This window comes from Macrotis lagotis, chromosome 1, assembly GCF_037893015.1.
Source record: "Macrotis lagotis isolate mMagLag1 chromosome 1, bilby.v1.9.chrom.fasta, whole genome shotgun sequence".
Taxonomy (NCBI): Eukaryota; Metazoa; Chordata; class Mammalia; order Peramelemorphia; family Peramelidae; genus Macrotis; species Macrotis lagotis.
Window position 1 is genome coordinate 499,416,249 of NC_133658.1, and position 21,443 is coordinate 499,437,691.

General features: G+C 37.2%; 1 protein-coding gene and 1 long non-coding RNA gene across 3 annotated transcripts in view; one reads left to right on the top strand and one right to left on the bottom strand.

Annotated features, from left to right (window-relative positions):
• Positions 1 to 16,037, top strand: part of LOC141506832 (uncharacterized) — a 32,236-nt gene extending 16,199 nt beyond the window's left edge. The window contains exons 2-3 of the long non-coding RNA XR_012473982.1: positions 14,269 to 14,469; positions 15,816 to 16,037. This is a non-coding gene — a long non-coding RNA (uncharacterized LOC141506832). The remainder of the gene's footprint in view (positions 1 to 14,268; positions 14,470 to 15,815) is intronic.
• DOP1B (DOP1 leucine zipper like protein B) overlaps positions 1 to 19,983 on the bottom strand; it is a 151,809-nt gene extending 131,826 nt beyond the window's left edge. The window contains exons 1-2 of one of the 2 annotated variants that reach the window (XM_074213944.1): positions 16,204 to 16,290; positions 10,863 to 10,950 (exon numbers count right to left, since the gene is read on the bottom strand). In XM_074213944.1, coding sequence (XP_074070045.1) covers positions 10,863 to 10,868 — 6 coding nt within the window. In that variant the 5' untranslated portion in view covers positions 10,869 to 10,950; positions 16,204 to 16,290. Of the gene's footprint in view, positions 1 to 10,862; positions 10,951 to 16,203; positions 16,367 to 19,771 lie in introns of those variants that run through there. The other variant, XM_074213943.1, reaches the window with a different exon arrangement.
• Positions 19,984 to 21,443: the final 1,460 nt, after the last annotated feature.

Consider the following 21,443-nt stretch of genomic DNA (forward strand, 5'->3'; position numbering starts at 1 on the left):
GATGAAAACTGGTACATTAGTGACTTAACTTTCAGCTATTCTGAAAAAAAAAAACAAAACTGGAACTATGCCCAAAGGGACAGTATAAAACTGTGTATACCCTTTGAGAGGATTGATGAACTCTGAGAGTAAATGGAAGTATAATTGATAAATTATTTGCCCTCTTAGAAGGTGGAGGCATGAGAAAGAGGGAAAAGATGAAACATAAAATTTAAAAAAGAATAGAATATTCTAAATAAAAACTTTTTATTTTAGTTTTTGCAAGGCAATGGGGTTAAGTGGCTTGCCCAAGGCTACACAGCTATTAAGTGTCTGAGGCCGGATTTGAACTCAGGTACTCCTGACTCCAGGGTCAGTGTTCTATCCACTGTGCCGCCTAGCCACCCCTAAATAAAAACATTAAAAAAAATATTCACATCTATCCTAAGATCCTTGGTAGTGCAGTGACTTTAGATCAGAAATCAAACAGTGGATTTGAATCAGAAAGGTCAGACTTCAAATCCTGCCTCAAACATTTTCTAAGCCTCATTTTTCTCATCTGTAAAATGGTGATCATAAATCACCTACCTCACAAGGCTGTTGAGAGTTGAAGTGAGATAAAATATGTAATGTGATTTGTAAATCTTTTTTTATTTTTATTTTTTTTAGATTTTTCTAGGCAATGAGGTTAAGTGGCTTGTCCAAGGCCACACAACTAGGTAATTATTAAGTGTCTGAGGCCACATTTGAACTCAGATACTCCTGACTCCAGGGCTGATGTTCTATCCACTGTGCCACCTAGCCGCCCCATGATTTGTAAATCTTAAAACAAGCAAGCAATAATTATAATAATGGTAATTAGTATTATCATATAGTGAAAGCTCAAAGCATCCATTGGAGACCTTTCACCTTTATCTCGTGCTTCTGTACAAGTTATGTCAATTAATGCCCTCTCTTCCTAACTACTTTGAATTTATTTGTATTTTTCCCCTCCTTATATTTATTCTCTCTCTCTCTCTCTCTCTCTCTCTCTCTCTCTCTCTCTCTCTCTCTGTATATATATATATATATATATATATATATATATATATATATGTATACACACACACACACACACACACATACTTCTTGTCTTCCCTATAAGAATGTAAACTCCCTGAGTAGATTATTTTGTTATCTGTACCTGCATGCTCAGAGTCTAGCATGTCCCTAGCAGAAAGCAAAAGCTTGATTTCAGTTCTGTCTTTTGTAAACTGAGGGGTTTAGAACAGCCTTATTGCTCCAAGGCTATGATTTTATAAGTCTTGCTTGAGTAAATATTAAGATTAGTTTATGGAAGATTATTATAGGTAGAGCCAAGATGGTGACAAAAGAGGATGTCTCTTAGGTGCTCTCTCTTAAGAGTTATAAATTAAGGACTAAATTTTCAAGAGACAGAACCCACAGAGGAACCCAGTGAGGCAGTTCTCCTACTCAAGGTAACCTGGAAAAGAGCAGGAAGGCTCTGCTCCCCCAGGTTGGAGGGGTGGCCTGCCAGAGGGGTGGCCCACCCGAGCAAAAGAACTTCAGTCTCCTGGAGGCAGCCCCAGGGTGCTGGGAGCCATGGCTCACAGCAGCAGGGGAGTTTCCTGAGCTACACACCGGGGAGCACCAAGCACAAATTGGGGGAAAAGCAGGGGACCTCTTCCAGAGTGAGCATGTGAAGCCCAGCCCTCAGGGCACACAGCAAGCAGCACGGCCCAGGCAGTCCAGATCCAGGAAAGAGAAGCAGGCAGAGCCGGTAAGCAAGAGCCCCCAGGGTATGAGCCCATTGAACCTAGGGAGGGGAGTGAAGAGAGAGACTGCAAGCTCTGTCCTCTGCCCCTGGAACAGGATTCTGGGGTTCTGAACACATTCAGATACTGATCGCAGTCTAGGCCCCCCCCACCTAGAACAGCAGGGGCCCCCCCCCCCACCTCAGCCAGGTGGCAAAGGAGGGTGCTTATGGTCATTCACAGACCAGGAGGGAGGACAGAGCCTCACACACTGAGATCCTTGTGGGAGTGTTTCAAAAGCTCAGGAAGCACCCCCAAAATAGGCTTAGGCTGGGAAAATGAGCAAGTAGAGAAAAAAGAGGAACACCATTGAGAAATATTTTGCCTATGAGCCCAAGAAGGATCAAAACACTCAGTCTGAAGATGAGGAAGCACAAGCTCCTGCATCTAAAGACTCCAAGAAAAATAGAAATTGGGCTCAGGCTATGACAGAACTCAAAAAAAGACTTTGAAAATCAAATGAGGGAGTTAGAAGAAAAACTGGGAAAAGAAATGAGAGAGATGCAGGAAAAACATGGAAATGAAGTCAGCAGCTGAGTCAAGGAAATCCAAAAAAATGCTGAAGAAAATAACATGCTAAAAACCAACTTAGGTCAAATGGATAAAAGAATTCAAAAAGTTATTGAGGAGAAGAATGCTTTAAAAAGCAAAATTGGCCAGATGGAAAAAGAGATAAGAAAGCTCTCTGAGGAAAACAAATCCTTCAGACAAAGAATAAAACTCAGGGAGATTGCTGAATTTACAAGAAATCAGGACTCAATACTTCAAAACCAAAAGAATGAAAAATTAGAAGAAAATGTGAAACATCTCATTGAAAAAAACAACTGATATGGAAAACAGATTTAGGAAAAATAATTTAAAAATTATTGGAATACCTGAAAGTCATGATCAGGAAAAGAGCCTTGACATCATTTTTTTTAGGTTTTTGCAAGGCAAATGGGGTTAAGTGGCCTGCCCAAGGCCACACAGCTAGGTGTGTGAGACCGGATTTGAACCCAGGTATTCCTGACTCCAAGGCTGGTGCTTTATCCACTACGCCACCTAGCTGCCCCAAAACACCTTTTTTTTTTTTTAGGTTTTCTTGACATCATATTCAAAGAATTACTACAGAAATTGCCCTGATATCCTAGAAGCAGAGGGCAAAATAGAAATGGAGAGAATCCACCGATCCCCCGAGAAAGAGATCCCCAAAAAATCCAACCCCCAGGAATATTATAGCCAAGTTCCAGAACTCCCAAGTCAAAGAGAAAATATTACAAGCAGCCAGAAGGACACAATTCAAATACTGTGGAGCTGCAATCAGGAGCTCACAGGACTTAACAGCAACTACATTAGAAGCTCATAGGGCTTGGAATATAATATAATATACCAGAAGGCAAAAGAGCTTAGAATGCAACCGAGAATCAACTACCCAGCAAAACTGAATGTCCTCTTCCAGGGAAAAAGATGGACTTTCAATGAACCAGGGGATTTTCAAATGTTCCTGTTGGAATGGCCGGAGCTGAACAGGTTTGATCTTTAGATACAGGACTCGGGTGAAGCATAGAGATTGGAGGAGAAGGGGAAAATATGAGGGACTTAATGATGATGAACTGCATGTATTCCTGCATAGAAAAATGACACTGATAATACTCATATAAACCTTCTCAGTTAACAGAGCAGGTAGAGGGAGCTTTTGTAGATGAAACACAGGAGAAAGCTGAATTTGAAGATAAAATATGGTGTAAAAATGGAGTTAACAGAAAAAAAGGGAAATGTAATGGGAGAAAGAAAAAGGAGAGGAGGAATAGGCCAAGATATTTCATATAATAAGATTTTTCTTTATTCCAATATTTCAATGATATAGAAGGGGGGGAAGGCACGGGGGAATGAGGGAATCTTCACTCTCATCAGAGGTGGCTAGGAGAGGAAACAGCATATATACTCAATGGGGTATAGGCATCTGGAGTAAGAAGCGGGGGGATGTGAATGAAGGAGGAGAAAATGGACCATGGTGGGAGAATGGTCAGATATAATGCATTTTCTTTTTTACTTATTGCAAGGGGCTGGGATTAGATGACCTGTCTGGGACCATAGGGCCAGGTGGATGCTGGATCTAAAGGGTGGTAGGGGGCTCAGGGCCTCTTGGCCCCAGAGCCAGGGATCTGTCTGCTGCTCCACTCAGCTACCCTACAGCAGAGTCAGAGTGAAAGGAGAGAGAAAATATAGTACATGGTAGTGGAGAAATACGAAAGGAAGGAGTTGCGATCAGCAATGGCAACATTGGAAAAATATGGAAGTAACTTTTGCGGTGGACTTACCATAAAGAATGTGATTCACCCACGACAGATTTGGTGGTGTTGGAACACAGCTTGAAGCACATTATTATTATTATTATTATTATTATTGTTGTTGTTGTTGTTGTTGTTGTTTGGGGGGGGTGCAGGGCAAATGGGGCTGGGTGGCCTGCCTGGGGCCGCATAGCAGGGTTGGGTGTCTGAGGCCGGATTAGGACCCGGGTGTTCCTGGCTCGAGGTCCTGTGTTCTGTCTGCCACCCAGCCGCCCCTACTATTATTACTGTTTTATTTTATTTTGGGTCTTTTTTCCCCCTTTATTTTGGTTTTTGCATGGCAGTGTGGTTGGGGTGGCTTACATGTCACACAGATGGGTGATTGTTGGGTGTAAGGGGCCGGATGTGGGCTCGGGTGCTCCTGGCTCCAGGGCTAGTGCTCCGTCCACTGTGTCACCTGGCCATACCTACAATCATTACTATATTTTTTTAATTTTAATTTTTTTCTCTCCCCTTTATCGCTCAAGCGAGTCTATATTTTTTGGGGGGGAGGGGGTATTTTTTTTACTCTTAAACAAGAATATTTTATTAATCTATAAAAAGATTATTTGTACAAAATGAGAATAAACAAATATTAAATTAAAAATATTAGTTTATGGTCTGAATATACACTTACTAATGGCAAAAGAAGTCATCCCAGAAGCAGATTGAATGATGAGTAAATTATAGGGTCATAAATATAGAGCTGGAGAAGACCTTAAAGGACGAACTCCTCATTTCAGAGGTTAGGAAACGGAGTCAGCTGAGAGAGGATAATTTGATCTTCAGGACTTTATAGCACTCTATCAATTACTCAACTTTAGATTAAATTTTTATTATATATCAGTCACTAAACAGAGAACTCACAATGTGTGACTTAAAATGTTCCACCACTCCATGGGCAGTTGAAAACGTCTGTGGACATTAAATGATTAAAAAAATATCAAAAGGGGTGGCTAGGTGGCGCAGTGGGTAGAGCACCGGTCCTGGAGTCAGGAGTACCTGAGCTCAAATCTGGCCTCAGACACTTAATAATTACCTAGCTGTGTGGCCTTGGGCAAGCCACTTAACCCTATTGCCTTGCAAAAAAACTAAAAATAAAAATATCAAAAAACCTTTAATGAAAAATAGGGTTTTCATATTTTTTATTTTATTATTGTTTTTTTGCAGAGATAAAATGTTATCATACTGTTTTCATCGTAATAAAAAATTCCTTTAATGATATTGAATTTTGTTGAGAGAGCTCTTAGCAGGAGAGAGATCATCTGAGTTTGGAAAAGAAAAGAAACTATTCCATGGCTCAGTTTTGAAGTCATGAGAGCTTGAGGGCAGAGGTCTTTTTTCTTCATTTCACATCGGATAAATTCAGTGGTTTTTGATATTCCTGACATGTTCTTTGTTAAGGACTTGGCAGATATTTAATTGACTGATTTTTAGAAATGTTGCTGTGTGATCAAAAATTCTCAAAATGTGATCCTTTCCTACTCTTAAGAAAATGGGTCCGGGGGTGGTTAGGTGGCACAGTGGAGGGGCATCTAGGTGGCACAGTGCAGGGACAGCTAGATGGTACAGTACAGGGACAGCTAGGTGGCATAGTGGATAGAGCACCGGCCCTGGAGTCAGGAGTACCTGGGTTCAAATCTGGTCTCAGACACTTAATAATTACCTAGCTGTGTGGCCTTGGGCAAGCCACTTAACCCCACTGTGCCTTGCAAAAACCTAATAAAAAAGGGGGTACAATTCCCATTCCCTTATCTCCCCATCATTTCTATGTAAATCCAAAACTCCTTTGTCTGGCTTCTATCACTTCCAAATAGTTCTGACATTTGTTTGTAGTATGAAACAGTGAATTTGGAGCTCTTTTGAGTACCTGAGCTCTATTGAGTACCGTCACTTCTGTTATAGCTCTGTTATAGTGTTATTTTGATTCTGTTCACTTTACTTTTCATCCATTCATTTAAGTATTCCCAGGTTTTTCTGATACTGTCCTGCTTGGCTTATAGCACAATAGTATTTCATCATAATCATTACTTTTCAGTCATTCTCCAGTTGATGAGCATTCTTTCAATTTACAATTTTTTGCCACCACAAAAAGAGTTGCTATGAATATCTTTGTACATATAGGTCTTTTCCATTTTCCTTTGATTCCTTTGGTACAGATCTCATCATTATGTTTTAAACAAGAATCTAGCTTTGGACTAATTTCGTCTACTCAAATGATAGCTACTGAGTGTCTATTATATGAGAGATGATATCTCTACTCTCAAGGCATGTATAGTCTAATCAGAGAAATAAGCGCCCCCAAATTAAGTAAATAAGTTGACTTTTCTAATGCAAACATTCCTAAAAATCACATTCTATGCAGAATTTGGCAATTAATTTCACAGAGTTTATGGAAAAGAAACAGAGCTAGAGCATAAAATTCAAAAACTTTGTCAGTGACTTTAAAAAAATATAGAAATACAGTAAAATGGTTTAATGGCTAAGAAATACCATGATAAAAAGCGGTAGCATTAACCGCCTGTGGCTATCAGTTTCCACCCGCCTGGGCTAAGTCAACAGCTATCAAAAAGACAGAGAGAGTATCTTGGGGGGAGGGGGAGGGGAGTAAACTCCAGGAAGCAGTGCCAGAACCAAAGCCATGACAAAACATGGGGGGAATAAGCGGGAAAATAGTTTGCATGGAGGTGATGTGCCCTCCTCCAAACACAGCTCCTACTGAACCCCAAGATATAAAATAAATATGGCACATTACCTTGAAAGAGACTTGAAGTTTCCTTGTGGAAGTGGGTAAGGGAAAGGTTGCAGCTTGGGAGTTAATTATAAAGTGCTGCAATTTTCTGTATTCACAATGTTTTTCTAAGATGAAATTGAGCATAAACAAATCTCAAATTTGGGTAATGCTCAAATTGTTCCCTAATATATCAATCCCATTGGAACAAACATATTTTCAAAACATATATCATAAGAGAACTAGCTCATTTATATAAATTATAGATTTTTTTACATGTTAAGGATTATTTCATTCTTTGCATCCTTAACTCCCTGTATAGTGCTTTTTTTTTTTGTATATACTTAGCAGAAGCTTAATAAATGCTTACTCATCATATGGCTTTGAGTCTCAGTTTCCTCATCTGTAAATGAGGGTTTAGACCTGCTCTAAATCTACGATCTTATGTCAACTTATTTACTTAATTGGGGGGGGGCTTATTTCTCTGATTAGACTATCCATATCTTGAGAACAGAGATATCATATCTAATATAATGGACACACAATTACTATCTTCTGATTAGAAGACATGAGTCCACAGCTAGATTCTTATTTTAAAACATGATGATGAGGTTTACATCCCAAAGGGATCAAAGAAAAAGAAAAAAAGATCTATATGTACAAAAATATACAGAGAAACTCTTTTTGTGATGGCAAAGAATTGCAAATTGAAAGGATGTACTTCAACTGGAGAATGACTGAAAAATTATGGTACATGATTGTGCTATTTTTTATTTTTTATTTTTTGCAAGGCAAATGGGGTTAAGTGGCTTGCCCAAGGCCACACAGCAAGGTAATTATTAAGTGTCTGAGGCTGGATTTGAACTCAGGTACTCCTGATTCCAGGGCCGGTGCTCTATCCACTACGCCACCTAGCTGTCCCTGTACTGTACCATCTAGCTGTCAACAAAATATTCCTGTTACTTTGTGTGAGACTTTTTAAAAAACCAAATAGAAATATATGGTTCTTTAGAGTCTTACTAATTTAGATGATTCTTAGAATGGAAATTTGAGACTCACTGTTCTTGATGACAGTAATAGAAGTCAGGTGTTCAAGATGGTATCCTCAGTTAACCTTTATATCAGTGATCCTCAAACTTGTTTTAGTTGGGATCTCTTGGTTACACATTTTGCATTTGAATAATTTAAAAATAATTAAATTGGAGGAGTGTTAAATTTTCTTTGGATAATTTGAATTAAAAAACTACAAATATAAGAAGCAATACCACCGCTAGGCATTTCATACAGGGAGACATTGATTTTCTTTCAAAAGGCCCCTTATATAGCAGAACATTTATAGCAGCACTTTTTTAGTGGTAGCAAAGAACAGGAAATTAAGAAGCTGCCCCATCAATAAGAAAATGACTAAACAAATTGTGGTACATTGATATAATGGACTATTACTGGATTGTAAGAAACAGCCACATAATGGCTACAAAGAAGTATGGGGAGACATGTAGGAATTGATGAAAAAGTGAAGTAAACAAAGGAAGAAAACAATAAACATAATAAGTACAAGAATGGAAATGGAACACCACCAAAAAAATGAATGCTACAAAATTACAAAGACTAAATTGAGCCCCTAGAAGCAAAAATATTAATAGCTAACATTAACATTGAGCTTTAAGGTTTGCAAAGTGCTTTATGTATATTATCTCATTTATTGTCTCATTTCAAATCTCAAAAGATGAAATATGAAAAGACACCTCCCTTCACTACTTTATAGAGATGACAGATCCACAGAGGAAAACATATTGTCAGATCTGTTCGGTTTTTTTTTTTATCAATGTTGTTGATTTTTTTCTCTTTTTTATTTTTGTCCTTAAAAATATTATATGGTATACCTTTCTGGGAAAAGGAGAGGGAATACTATTTAGGGGAAAATATAAGTGATATAAAAACAAAATGAAAAAAATAAAATTATTTTTAAATGAAGAAAACAACAAAAGTATTTCTTAGAGACCAAACTTTGTATTCTCCAAGCCCTGTCTGATATATACATATATAGCTATATATCTATATGCATATATAATGTGTATATATTCTAGTCTCTCTTCTGAGCTTCTTTCCCCTATCACCAGCTATCTTTTTATTAATATTTATTCATTTCATTGTGGGTACACAGGCTATTCTAACAGCCATGACACAAATCATCTCCAAGTAAACCGCTACCTGGACAGTCTTAGGAGCTGGCTTGCCACCCTGAAAGATAAGATGAGCTGGAGTCCTTGGGGGCCAGAGTCCTTGGGAGCTGGACATTCCTCCCCACTGTCCAAGGGCACTAGACACAGCCGTACCTTATCATCTCCTCCCTAACGTACCCTCCTACCCTGTAATGCAAGAAGCTGTACCTACACATCGCTTGCACCCCCTAACCATTACCTCATTATTCTTTGTTCTACCCCGGAAGACCTAACAGTATATATGTAATAGCTAAGCAATAATAAAATTGAGCTGGAGGCATAAGGCAGTAGTGGCTTGACTCCTTATTCTCAGCTCCCCTCCTGGAGGGAGGTCGCCGCTGTGGGCCCCAAAGAAGCAAGCCACAACATTTCATCATAATAAAAAATTAGAAATTTTAAGATGTGGAGATGAGAAAATCATGCATTTTAGGGAAACAAAGATACAGAAAATGGAATGGATGTCCAAAAAGACATCTTAAACACAGATATCCAAAAATCATTATCATTTTCCTCAAAATCAACTCCTTTTCCTAACTTGCCTAATTCTTTCGAAGAAATCCTTTTAGTTCCCAGGTTGGCAACCTCAGAGTCATCCTTGATTCCTTTTCTCATTCAATTCCTTTTTAAATTAATTGCCCAATCTAAGTTCACAGCAGCTCTCCTAGCTGTCCTCTTCTCTCCATTGACATCTTATCTATCTTAATTCAGGCTCTCATTTCACCTTTTGAGAAAGTCTCCTAATGAATCTCCTTACTCTCCCTTTTCTAGTACATTATAGTCACCAAATTACTATGTCACTCTGAAAAAAAATTAAATGAAAATCTATTTAAAATGAAGTTGGTATGGTATGGAAATCAAAGGAATTAATTAATCTCTGCCTCATGAACACAGACTTCATCTTATACTGCCACATATACTCTCTTTCATTTTGTTTTTTTGAAAATCATTAATAGGAAACTAGGTGGTATAAATCTTCTATCATTTGATAAATGCAGGTGAATTCAATCAATCAACACTTCTCAATTATGGAAGAAGAACCCTGAAACCTAACTCAGTTCTCTCTCAACTCAACCAAAATTCATTCTTCCCCCCTCCCAACTAGGAAAACCTCTAATATTTCCTCCAATTAGAACTCAGATAACTAATTTTATATCCTGGTTTTTTATCATGGTTGTTTTCTTTTAACTAACTAGTCTTATTTGATTAATGTGGGTTTATTTTATATTCTGCAACTTTGCTGAAGTTAATTATTTCAACTATCTTTTTTTTAAGGTTTTTGCAAGGCAAATGGAATTAAGTGGCTTGCCCAAGGCCACACAGCTAGGTAATGATTAAGTGTCTGAGACAGGATTTGAACCCAGGTACTCCTGACTCCAGGGCTGGTGCTTTAGCCACTGCACCACCTAGCTGCCCCTCGACTATCTTTTAAATAGACTTTATAATGTTCTCTGAGCATGCTAATTTATCTGTAAAAAATGATAATTTTGTTTCCTTATTGTGACATAAGCATAACCAGGAGAACATTGTACATAATAAAAATAATATCATACAATGATCAACTGTGAGCAATATAACAATCCAAGACAATTCCAAAAAGCTAATTATGAAAAATGCTATCTGCCTCCAGAGGGAATCATTTTTTTCCAAACCAGGGCAGTTTAAGGTGACTGACAGAGTGGTGTACAGTTACTGGGAACAGTCTTCCCACAGGAACAGGGAGCAGCACAGAGGACAAAATGAGAACTGAGAGGGCACCAGTGCAGAAGAGATACAAAGGTCTTTGAATGAGCACTGGATACAGGAATACCTCCATCTGGCAGCTGTTGTCCACTCACTCTTCAGTTCCAGGTCATAGATCCAGGGTGGAGAGAATCAGCATGGGCCCTGGCAAGGTACTGAGCAAAGAACAAGTACTTTAAGCAAACAGTAGCTGAGAGACTCTGATTCCAGGAAGAGATGGTGACTCATTTCTAGCATTTAAGCCCAGAAGGTAAGCTTTAAATGCAATAATCAAGACACAAGTCCAGACTAAAGGGGAACTAGCAGTTCAGTTTTTCTGAACCTGCAGAACTACAAGTGAGCTAACATGGGGTCCAGTGGATGTCTACAGAAACTCTATATGTAACTAAGCACAAATCAAGAGACCCAAATATGGATCAGAAACATGCAGAACCCAAATCAAGAGATCAATGAATACATGTTTCACTGGACCACATACTTTGGGAATACTGAAAGTTTGCAGGCTACTAAACTGCACTGTGAAAACAAAAAAGATAAAAGAGCAAAAAACTCAGGCCAGACATTCTCCCTAAAAAGTGTGCAGAGCTTATTTCTAACTTAAAGTCCAAAGTCAAGAAGCAGGTTGGAAGAATGAGTAAAAAATCAAACAAAAAAATTCCATCATAAAGATCTACTATAGTAACAGGGAAGCTGAAGACATAAACATAGAAGAAGAGAATGACCTGAAAATATAAGCAAATCCTTAAAGAACAATATAACTTGAACAAAAGTCCAGAAAATAATTCCTAAAAGAGTTAAAGCAGCAGTTTAAAGGACTAAAAAAGGATTTAAAAAAATTGAGAGCAACAAAGGGAAAAAATGGAAAAGAAGAGTAAGAAATATATGAAAAATGAATTAACAGCTTCATAAAAAAAGATATTTTCTTTTCAACTCTAATTCTCAAGGAGTTGGTAAGAAAACAACTTGCCAAAGAAAACAACTCTTTTGAAAATTAGAGTAGGTCAAATAGAAGTTAGCTAATGTCTCCAAAAAAAAAAATCAAGAAGTAATAAAGTCAGAATTCTGAAAAAAGATATCATAGAAAAACAATTGACGTGGAATACAGATCAAGGAGAGATAATTTAAAAATCATTGTACTACTCGAAAACTAAATAAAAAAAGCTGAAATATCAAATTTCAAGAAATCATGAAAGAAAATTGCCCATAGCTCTTAGAATCAAGAGTAAGGTAGACAATGAAAGAATCCACTGATCAACTCTGAGAAGAAATTTCAAAATGAAAATTTCCAGAAATATTATAGTCAAAACCTGGAAGTCTCAAGTCAAGGAAAAAAATTTGCAAACAGCCAGAAAGACAAAATTTAAAAACAGAGAAACCATAGAAGCACAGAAAAAATTTGCAGCTACCAATATAAAGGAGAGAGATATAACTATAATATTTCAGAAGATAAAGGATCCAGTCTTACAATCAAATTGACCCAGAAAAAAATAAATGTATCTTTTATGGAATAAAGACTTGCAAGCATTTCTGATTAAAAAGACTAGAGCTAAGTAGAATATTTGAAAAACCAACAAAGGAGTCAAGGAAGGTAAAAATGAGCAAGAAATTACAAGGGACTAAACAAAGCTAAATTGTTAATATTTTTAGATGGATACACATACACACACACACACACACACACAAAACCCCTCACAATGTTATAATTCACACAGGTCTACTTAATCAGAGAGTCTGCATATTTAAAAGGAGAGTGGATAGGAAAGAATAAAACATAGGAAAGAAGAGAAAGGAAGAGGAAGAATAAGGAAATTATGTTCCATAAATGGGGTGTGCAAGAAGGAATATATACAATGAAAGGAGCAGTTAGAGAGAGAGTGGGGAGAGAGAGAGAGAGAGAGAGAGAGAGAGAGAGAGAGAGAGAGAGAGAGAGAGAGAGAGAGAGAGTTGGTGTGGAGGAGAGAGGTACAGGTGACATTTGAAACATACTCTGGCCTTAATCATTTAAAGAAGGGAAAAAGCCACACAGTTGGGTGCAAAAATATATCTTTACCCAACAGGGAAATAGAAGGAAGGGAAGGAGATTAAGGAATAGGGGGGAAATAAGAGAGAGGGTAGATTAAGGGAGGCAGTACTCAGAAGTGAAATATTTAATGAACATTTCTATGATAATGACTCATCTACCCATCCTGCCCTAAATTCCTTACTGACTTCTAGTCATTTATTTCCAACTGTTTTTCAGACATCTCAAACTGAATGTCCACCAAACATCTTAAATTCATTATGTTGTTCATTTTCTTTCTAAACCCTTCCCATCTTCTAGCTTCTCGTTAACTGAAAAGGATACTATCATTTTTCCATTTTCTTTGGCTTACTATCTAGGTGTCCTCATTGACTCCCTACTATCTCTCCCTTCTACCATATATACAATCTATTTCCAAAGCCTGTTGATCTCACCTTTGTAACATCTCTCTAATACCCCAGCTCCCATCTTTATTGCTCTATGATTGCCACAATGGTGTAGGCCCTTGTTGCCTGTTAGTGACTTTCCTACCTACAATCTTTTCCTATACTAAGTCATCCACCATTTAACACCAATATACTTTTCCAAAGGCACAGGTCCAAACCTACTCAATAAATTCCAGGTAGCTCTGTATTACCTCAAGGATTAAATTTAAAACCCTCTGTTTGACATTCAAAGGTCTTCATAATCTATCCTTCTTCCACTTTCCAGCCTTTTATACCTTATTCCTCACCAAACACTTTATGACTGAGTGACATGAGCCTCCTTTGGATCCCCTCCATTTCTTGACTCCAGGGATTTTTGATGGTAGTCCTCAATGCCTGGAAGGCTCTCTTGACTCAACTTTACCTACTGGCTTCCCTAGTTTTTCTTTGAGTCACAACTAAAATCTCATCTAATTGAAACCTTCTCCAACCCATCTTAATTCTAGTGTTTTCCCTGTCAATTATTTGCTATTTATCCAGTATATAGTTTGTACAGGTTATTTTTTTGTCTCCCCTATTAGACTGTGAGGTTCTTGAAGGTAGGTACTGTTTTTTGTCTCTTTTCGCATTCCCCATAATTAAGTACAGGGTAAGCACCTTGTTGGCCTAAAAATGTTTATTACCTATCTACCAATAAAGACTCCTAAAAAGAAGACAGGGGGAAAAAATAGAAAAAAAAAGTTTAAGAGAATGGAATGGTAGGAAGTTCATAAGGAAGCACAGACAAGCAGGGTGATTTTAAAATAATTATTCTATTTTTGTATTTTTTTTAACAAAGCTAGCAGTATGAAATAGAGTCAGTTTCATATTGAATGTTCTTTCTATATTATGCTATGTATATAGAAATATTCTTTTTAGTGTCTGAATTCAGAATTTAATATATTTCCCCCCAAAATATAAAATCCACTGAATGAGAAGTTTGTTCTACTCAATGACTTTATCATCCTTTCTTCTACCTTCTGTCATAGATCGGGAGCACATGAAGACCAACACGGAACTTCTGGTTGTTCAAGCTCTCTAGCAAAAGCTTAAAGTCAACACCATATAAAAAGGAGCTAAGACACAAACTCAGATCATCTCCATAAGTCTGTTCCAAAGCATAGTCCTCAGAATAGTCCCAAACCAACCTCAGTCAGTCAACAAAACATTTGAACTTACTATGAAAACAGGTACATTCCTCATTCCCAACCCTCAAGTAAAAATAGGCCCTATCAAGTGAGACAAACAGGGAAACAATATTATAAACAAAATGAATAGTCTATATCTGTTGGAGGCTAGACTTGTATACTGATTTTGAGGCTGGCTCTCTACCCATTATGCTATGGGTTATGCTATGTTACCTTAAAACAATTTTAATATTAAACATATCCTTTATATAGGCAACAAATGGTATAACATCTAAAGTAACTAAAATGCAGAAATCATTGTATCTTATTATATCTTTCCCTTAATATATCAAAGAAGGAAATTGTGAGACTAAACAAATGTTAGAGGAAGTAAATTTGATAGACTATGGTAATTAGAATGAGAATCTTAAAGAGCATATATATTCTACAACATCATTTAGAACTTAAAAAATATTCTGTTGTAAATTCTGTTTTGGGAGGAGGTGGGAAATAGATCTTTTACAGACCATAATACAATAAAACTGTAATCAAAAGGGAAATATTTAAAAAAGAGAGCTTAAAAGTAAGTAATGAGATCTTAAATAATGAATGGGTAAAGAAATAAATCATATAAACAATATAGTAAAGAAACTAATAGAAAATACTGAAATACACGTAACTAAAATAGAACTTGGAAACAATTGTATATTCCTGAAAACATTTTTTAAGACATTTGTTCAGCACACTTTACAAAAGACCAAGAAATTAACCCCAAACAAGCACAAAATAAATTCTGAAAAAAAAGTCAAAGAGGATTTATCACTTACAAAGTGTAAAACAAAAATAATGCACTCATAGATAAAGGAGCTGTAATTTTAAGACTAAAAAATCAATAAAACATTGTCTAATCTGAATCCTTTTTAAATTAGAACAAGAGAAAGTCAAATTATTTAGCTCAAAAAGAAGAAAAATTCACAATAGAGATGAAATTTATTTAAATTCTTACCCAATCATATGCCAAAATGTTGAGGAAAAAAATGAAATAGACAAAATATAAAAGCATTGAAATCTTATCACTCAATGATGATAAAGAAAGTAAAATTTTGGGACGGCTAGGTGGTGTAATGGATAAAGCACTGGCCTTGGAGTCAGGAGCACCTGGGTTCAAATCTGGTCTCAGACACTTCATAATTACCTAGCTGTGTAGCCTTGGGCAAGCCACTTAACCCCATTTGCCTTGCAAAAAAAAAAAAACTAAAAAAAAAGGAAAAAGAAAGTAAAATTTCTTGGCATAAAATAAGTGCAGTTTAATAAAATTATATTTTTAAATGCCCCTCATAGGGCATTTTCTTTTATTTGCTATTCTGTTGAATTTCTTGTATTCCCTAAGTTTCTTCTTTGTCTTTTAGGAAGAAGCCCCTGAAGGAATAAAACATATGAGAGTATAAACATCCAAAGGGTTATCTCATGACCCATCCAGCTGCACTGTTCAATTTTTTTCCACCAAGGTCTTGGAAGATAAAATGTCTGATCTCATATGAAAAGCTTTTAGAACCTGCTTTATTTGCAAAACTTTTGAAGATCTTGTGTTACTTCAAATAACAAGAAGGTAGTGGATTAAAACTATTAATCAAAAGAATAAAAACTATTCAAGTTAAAAAGAATTTTTAAAAATAAATATGGTTTTTAAAAAAACTTAGTTGTGGTCAAATGTTTAAAAAGATTTGTATCATTTTCCCTTTATTTAATCTAATTAGGATTAATTAATCTTATTAATTAATAAGACTCTTCAAATACCTTATTGAGTCTACCAAGTGAAGAGATTAGATCTGCCCATTCACTTGATGATTCAAAATTTCTTAAAGCTTTTTCAATTCCTGAAGAATAATTTCTGTATCTGTAATCGCTCAATAGCTCTTGTTCTTCTGGATCCATTTTACATTCTCACAGTAGGAGGAACCTGAAGTCAACAGAACAAAATAAAAACAAATGGGCATGCATTATATATCTGATTGGAACAAATAAACTCTATAAAACATCACCCTCTATAAAATATATCAGCAAATAAAAATCACATCCATAAATACTATTTTGCAGAACATTTTGCTTTATAATTATATAGTTATTTTATTAACAGAATGATTTATTTTGGGGGAACTTGATACTGTCACCAATGGGGCATTATGACAAGTTAACAATATGAAATGAACATTTTTCTCTTGTCCCTTCAGAGCAAACACAAAGCCAGACTAAAAAATTAGACCTCCATTCTGTTGACCTTATATTTAGCAATTTAAGTTTTATAATAGGAAATAATTCTCTTAAGATTTCTCTAATAAGCTACAGAGGAGTTTCAATTTATTCAGGTGGATGTAATCATATTTTTGACATGATATAATTGGAGATTGAGAACAATATTTAATGCTCAATCCATTTTCTGAGAAAAAAGTTTTGAAAATTTTCAGCATTTTGAAGCCAAAAAATAAATAAAAGCTGAAAGACTTAACTACATAATATTCATTAAATCAACAGTTATTTGAATAAGACAATAATGTCTCTAATCTACAAATTTCTCACTCTTAGTACATACAGAATCCAGGTGTTCTCATGCTATTCTTTCTTTCTTCTGTGTCTTTAAAATTACTTCCCATACATCCTTTCTCTGTTGAGTTCCTGTAATCTTTTGAGAGCCTACAGAATATAAGAAGTAGTATCCAAAGATACCTGGAGTTGTAGAGGGCCTGATCTTATTGCAACTAATAAATGAAATATGATTATCCTTCTCCCTAGATTGTCAATAGGTAATTTTTGGTAACATGTTGTACTGATATTTTTTTAAACAATATCTCTTTTATATACTTTGTATGGGTCTGTATATTCATTTGAGCCTAGGTTTAAATCAAGATTCCTTGATTTAAAGGAAAAGTCTTTTCAAACACCAAATTATTCCTCAAAAATTTTTTTCTAGTTCTTAAAAAAAATATGTTTAGATCCTTTGATCCTCTACCCAATCCTATATAATTTGTTAAGCACCTCAGGATATCTGTTTCACCGGCTTAAAACACACACACACACACACACACACACACACCACCCCCATACCCATACACTCTTCACTCATTTCCTACAGATAAAACACAGGTGAGGCAATGTCCTATATATATATGGGTAATTAAAATACCCAACACAGCTGATGGAAGTGACTTATAGATGCTAAGCAATTGCTTATGGAGAGGATGAGGCAGATGCAACAAGTCATCCACTAGGTTGTAGCAGAATGTTTTTACTGACATTAAAAGGATCTAATGAGAGCCAAAGAAAAGACATTTAGAGATAATGGAAGTAATAAAATGGTTTTATGAAGTACTGATAGGCTCCTGTACTCTTATTTGATTGGTGAAAGAACTGAATTACAGAAACTGAGAAGAAAACAAAGTTAGCAGAAATAAATTATTATGGTGAGGAACAAAGTATGCTTGTAGAAATTGTAGACAATAGCCAATGAGAAAGTGGTTTTGAAGCAACTAAGTTGGCTATACAGCTGTATTTTTTAAAGTATATTTATCATGACAAACTCAAATTAGGAAAGACTGGGAGGGGTGGAGATGAGCACATGTCAGTGATAATTTTAGAAACAAGTCAGCCAATTATATTTGACTGCAGCACTGATAAATGAAAGATAATAAATGCTAAAAGAAATAATTAAGTTCAGACATAAGTAGTGTAAATAATTACTTTACAAAATGACTTTTTGTTTGGGATTAAAAGTTTGGTGGAGGAGACCAAGCAAAGTCAATTAAGTCTACCTTCAAGTATGTAAGCAATACTTAAATCAGTTTTACTCACCTTATACCAGAAAAACCCCCAAAGTTCCTATCATTAATAGTTTTTTATGTAAATTCATTTCTGATTATATTAACTTAAAGTTAATTGGCAAATTGTTTTAGTAATAAATTAAAGCATTCTGGTTGTTTCACTTCATCACATCAGTGCTATAACTTTCTTTATGGGGCTAAAATCTATATGTCACTACATATTTATTTGCTAATAGAAAATTATAGTTTCTAAGTTATTCACATAGAAATTTAGAAATATTGAGTCAATTTAACTAGCATTTACTAGGTATCTATCAACAATTAGCAAAGAAAACCTCCGCAAACACCTTTGCTAAAATAATGTGCTCAACCCTGGTTCTTACATCAAAATCCAAATGACTGCATGACTAATACTGTCTTCAGGACAAACAGTAGGTATTTAATAAATGTCTGCTTTCGATTGAATATATATATATATATATATATATATATATATATATATATATATATGTAAGGGTGTGGATATCTGAGCTTGGGTGCTAGAAAGTGCTAACAAAACTTGCTGAAAGTATTTTTTTAAATAAGCAGCTATAACTATATGGTTTGAATGGAGGGGGAAACTCATTTTGTCTTAATTAGGATACTACAAAAGTTTTTTTCTAAGTCAAGGTTTATTTTTCATAACAGTGTAACACTAGGTGGGTTGGTGTTGCAATGGATACTCCATCGGACCTTGTTTGCCTCAGTTTCCTCATCTGTAAAATGAGCTGGGGTAGGAATTGTCAAGACCATTCCAGTTCCTTTAACAAACAAACCTCAAAAGCTGTCAGGAAGAGTCAGGCTGAAAATGACGGAATAAAAAAATGCATCTCCACAAGTCTCTTTGCTCAGAAGATTGAATTATGTTGAATGGAGACGTAAATATTGCAAAAATGAAAGCCAGCGATAGAACCTTAGAGAGTTCACTGTTCTGGGACTGACCTTTTAAAACACCTAGGTCCTTTCTGGACGAAGGGTTTATTTTTCAAAGGATTACTCTCCTGAATGAAGCCGCACTCAGGCACTCAACTGAATTTATTCTTTTACCTGCCGGGTGGGCAGGCAACTCAGGAAGACCCTACTATGAGATAGGCACCTTGACTCTCATCTTTAATATTCCTAGAGAGCAATTGTGAAGAAAGGAAAGGGTGGCGGTCGATTTGCCTTAATCGGCCCAGAGATTAGCAACAGCTGATCTTCCCCACAGTCAAGAAGAGGAAATATTGTCAAAACAACCTCTTTCTCACTGTATTTAAATAAAACGGGAGTTCGGAAGGGCCCCTTCCCTTAGCTGCTGCCCCTACAGAAGGACTCTCGGTTTGACAGAAGGACAGAAATGTCACTACCTGAGGCACCCTGGATCCTGCCCCGAAGGGAGCGTGAGCCGCCCCTGGAGCCCCCCCAGAGGGAGAAGGTGGGTCCCCAAGCAGGTGCCCCACCCTCATTCCAGAGGCTAGGCGGGGGAACAAAGCCAGCTCCCGCACTGCAGCAAACAATGGAAGGCTGCCTACCTAAGTCACCGTCCCAGCAAGAGGAGGAGGGCCCGGACCAGGTGGAGCAACCTTCACAACACCAACTGCTCCGGTGGCTGCTACGAAAACGTATGCCAACCGCGATCTAGGGAAGAGGAAACCGCCCCGTCTCTCATGCCAGTCCTGGCTCTCCAAGGCTCCTCCACGGGGCTCCCCTAGTCTCCCCGGCTATCCAATAGGGGAAGTCCTCCGGACGCAGGGGCGGGCACGTAGCAAGGGGAGGACCCTCTCCTCTGCAGCTAATGTGGAAGAAGGGGGACCCACCCCCACCCATGGGGCGACCCACCCTTAGCTGCCTACCACCGGTCTCCCCTTCCCTTCCAAGGTGAGAGCGCAGCTGTGGGCGGAATTCCCTGCGAGATGGTGGCTAATAATGAGTGGCATGTCTGCCAGAAGAAAAGCGAATAAGGTCATTTTAATCCTGGAGTGAGCGGCTATCCTTTGCTATCATTGGGGCGGAGGGTAAAGCCAGAGCTACTTTCACACAAAAGAAGTAACCGGAAGAGCCAGTTTCATGCCCTAAGGCAAGCCAGTCCTCCTCCTTAGGCTGGATCTTAGAATTCCAGCAGCCCTTGGGAGAGGGTGGAAGTGTAGAGAAAAGGTCCTTCCTCGAGTGTGGAATTGTTACCAATTAATTACATTTTCATTTATTTATTTTTAGGTTTTTGCAAGGCCAATGGGATTAAGTGGTTTGCCAAGGCCACACGGCTAGGTAATTATTAAGTGTCTGAAGTTGGATTTGAACTGAGGTCCTCCTGATTCCAGGGCCGGGGCTCTATCCACTGTGCCACCTAGCTGCCCCCTACCAATAATAACATAAAGTCATGTTTTAGTAACCAAAATTTTAGGTGAAGTTCAATGTTATTCACAAAACTATTAGCTGCAACGCAGGCATCTTCGACTTTGACATTCTTACCTTGCCCTATGTATGTCTTGATGGATAGAGCCCCGACCTTGAAGTCAGGAGGGTCCTCAGTCTCTTGCTAGCTCTGTGACCTTAGTCAAGTCACTTAACCCTAGTTTTCTCGCATCTGGGACCATCTCCAGTCATCCTGATTCATATCTGACCACTAAACTCTGGAGGAGAAAAGGGAGGCTGATGACCTAGCATAGCATCCCTTCATTCAAATCCAATTCACTTGAATGTCGCGGCATCACCTCCCTGATATCATGGTCTTCTTAGAGATCTAAGAATGAACATCATCATTTCTTGCATTAGTATTTCCAAAATACTAATGAGCAAACTATAGTAGTATAGTAGTGCTGTAGCCCAAAAGAGTAACCACTACTCTCAGAATCTAGGAGTAACCCTGAGTCTACAATCCTAACACTGTTAAGTAGCACCTGGATGATTCAAATTAAACAATCCATATAGACACAATTCACTTAAAGCAAAGGAGTTTACTATGTTGATAAAAACAAAAATCCCAACTACTGTACATTGTATACATTTGTGGGAGATTGCAACCTAGGAAGAGTGGGTCCAAAGTTGGTAGTAGAGACTTACCTAGTAGAACCCATTCACAACTCCTTGTTCTTCAGGGTATAAAAAACTCACCCACCTATTATGGGGAGCATCTCTCCTGGTTTTATTGCTTAACTGGGTTTACAGGATTTGCTCCTCATCATACTTCTAATTTACTAGGTCTTA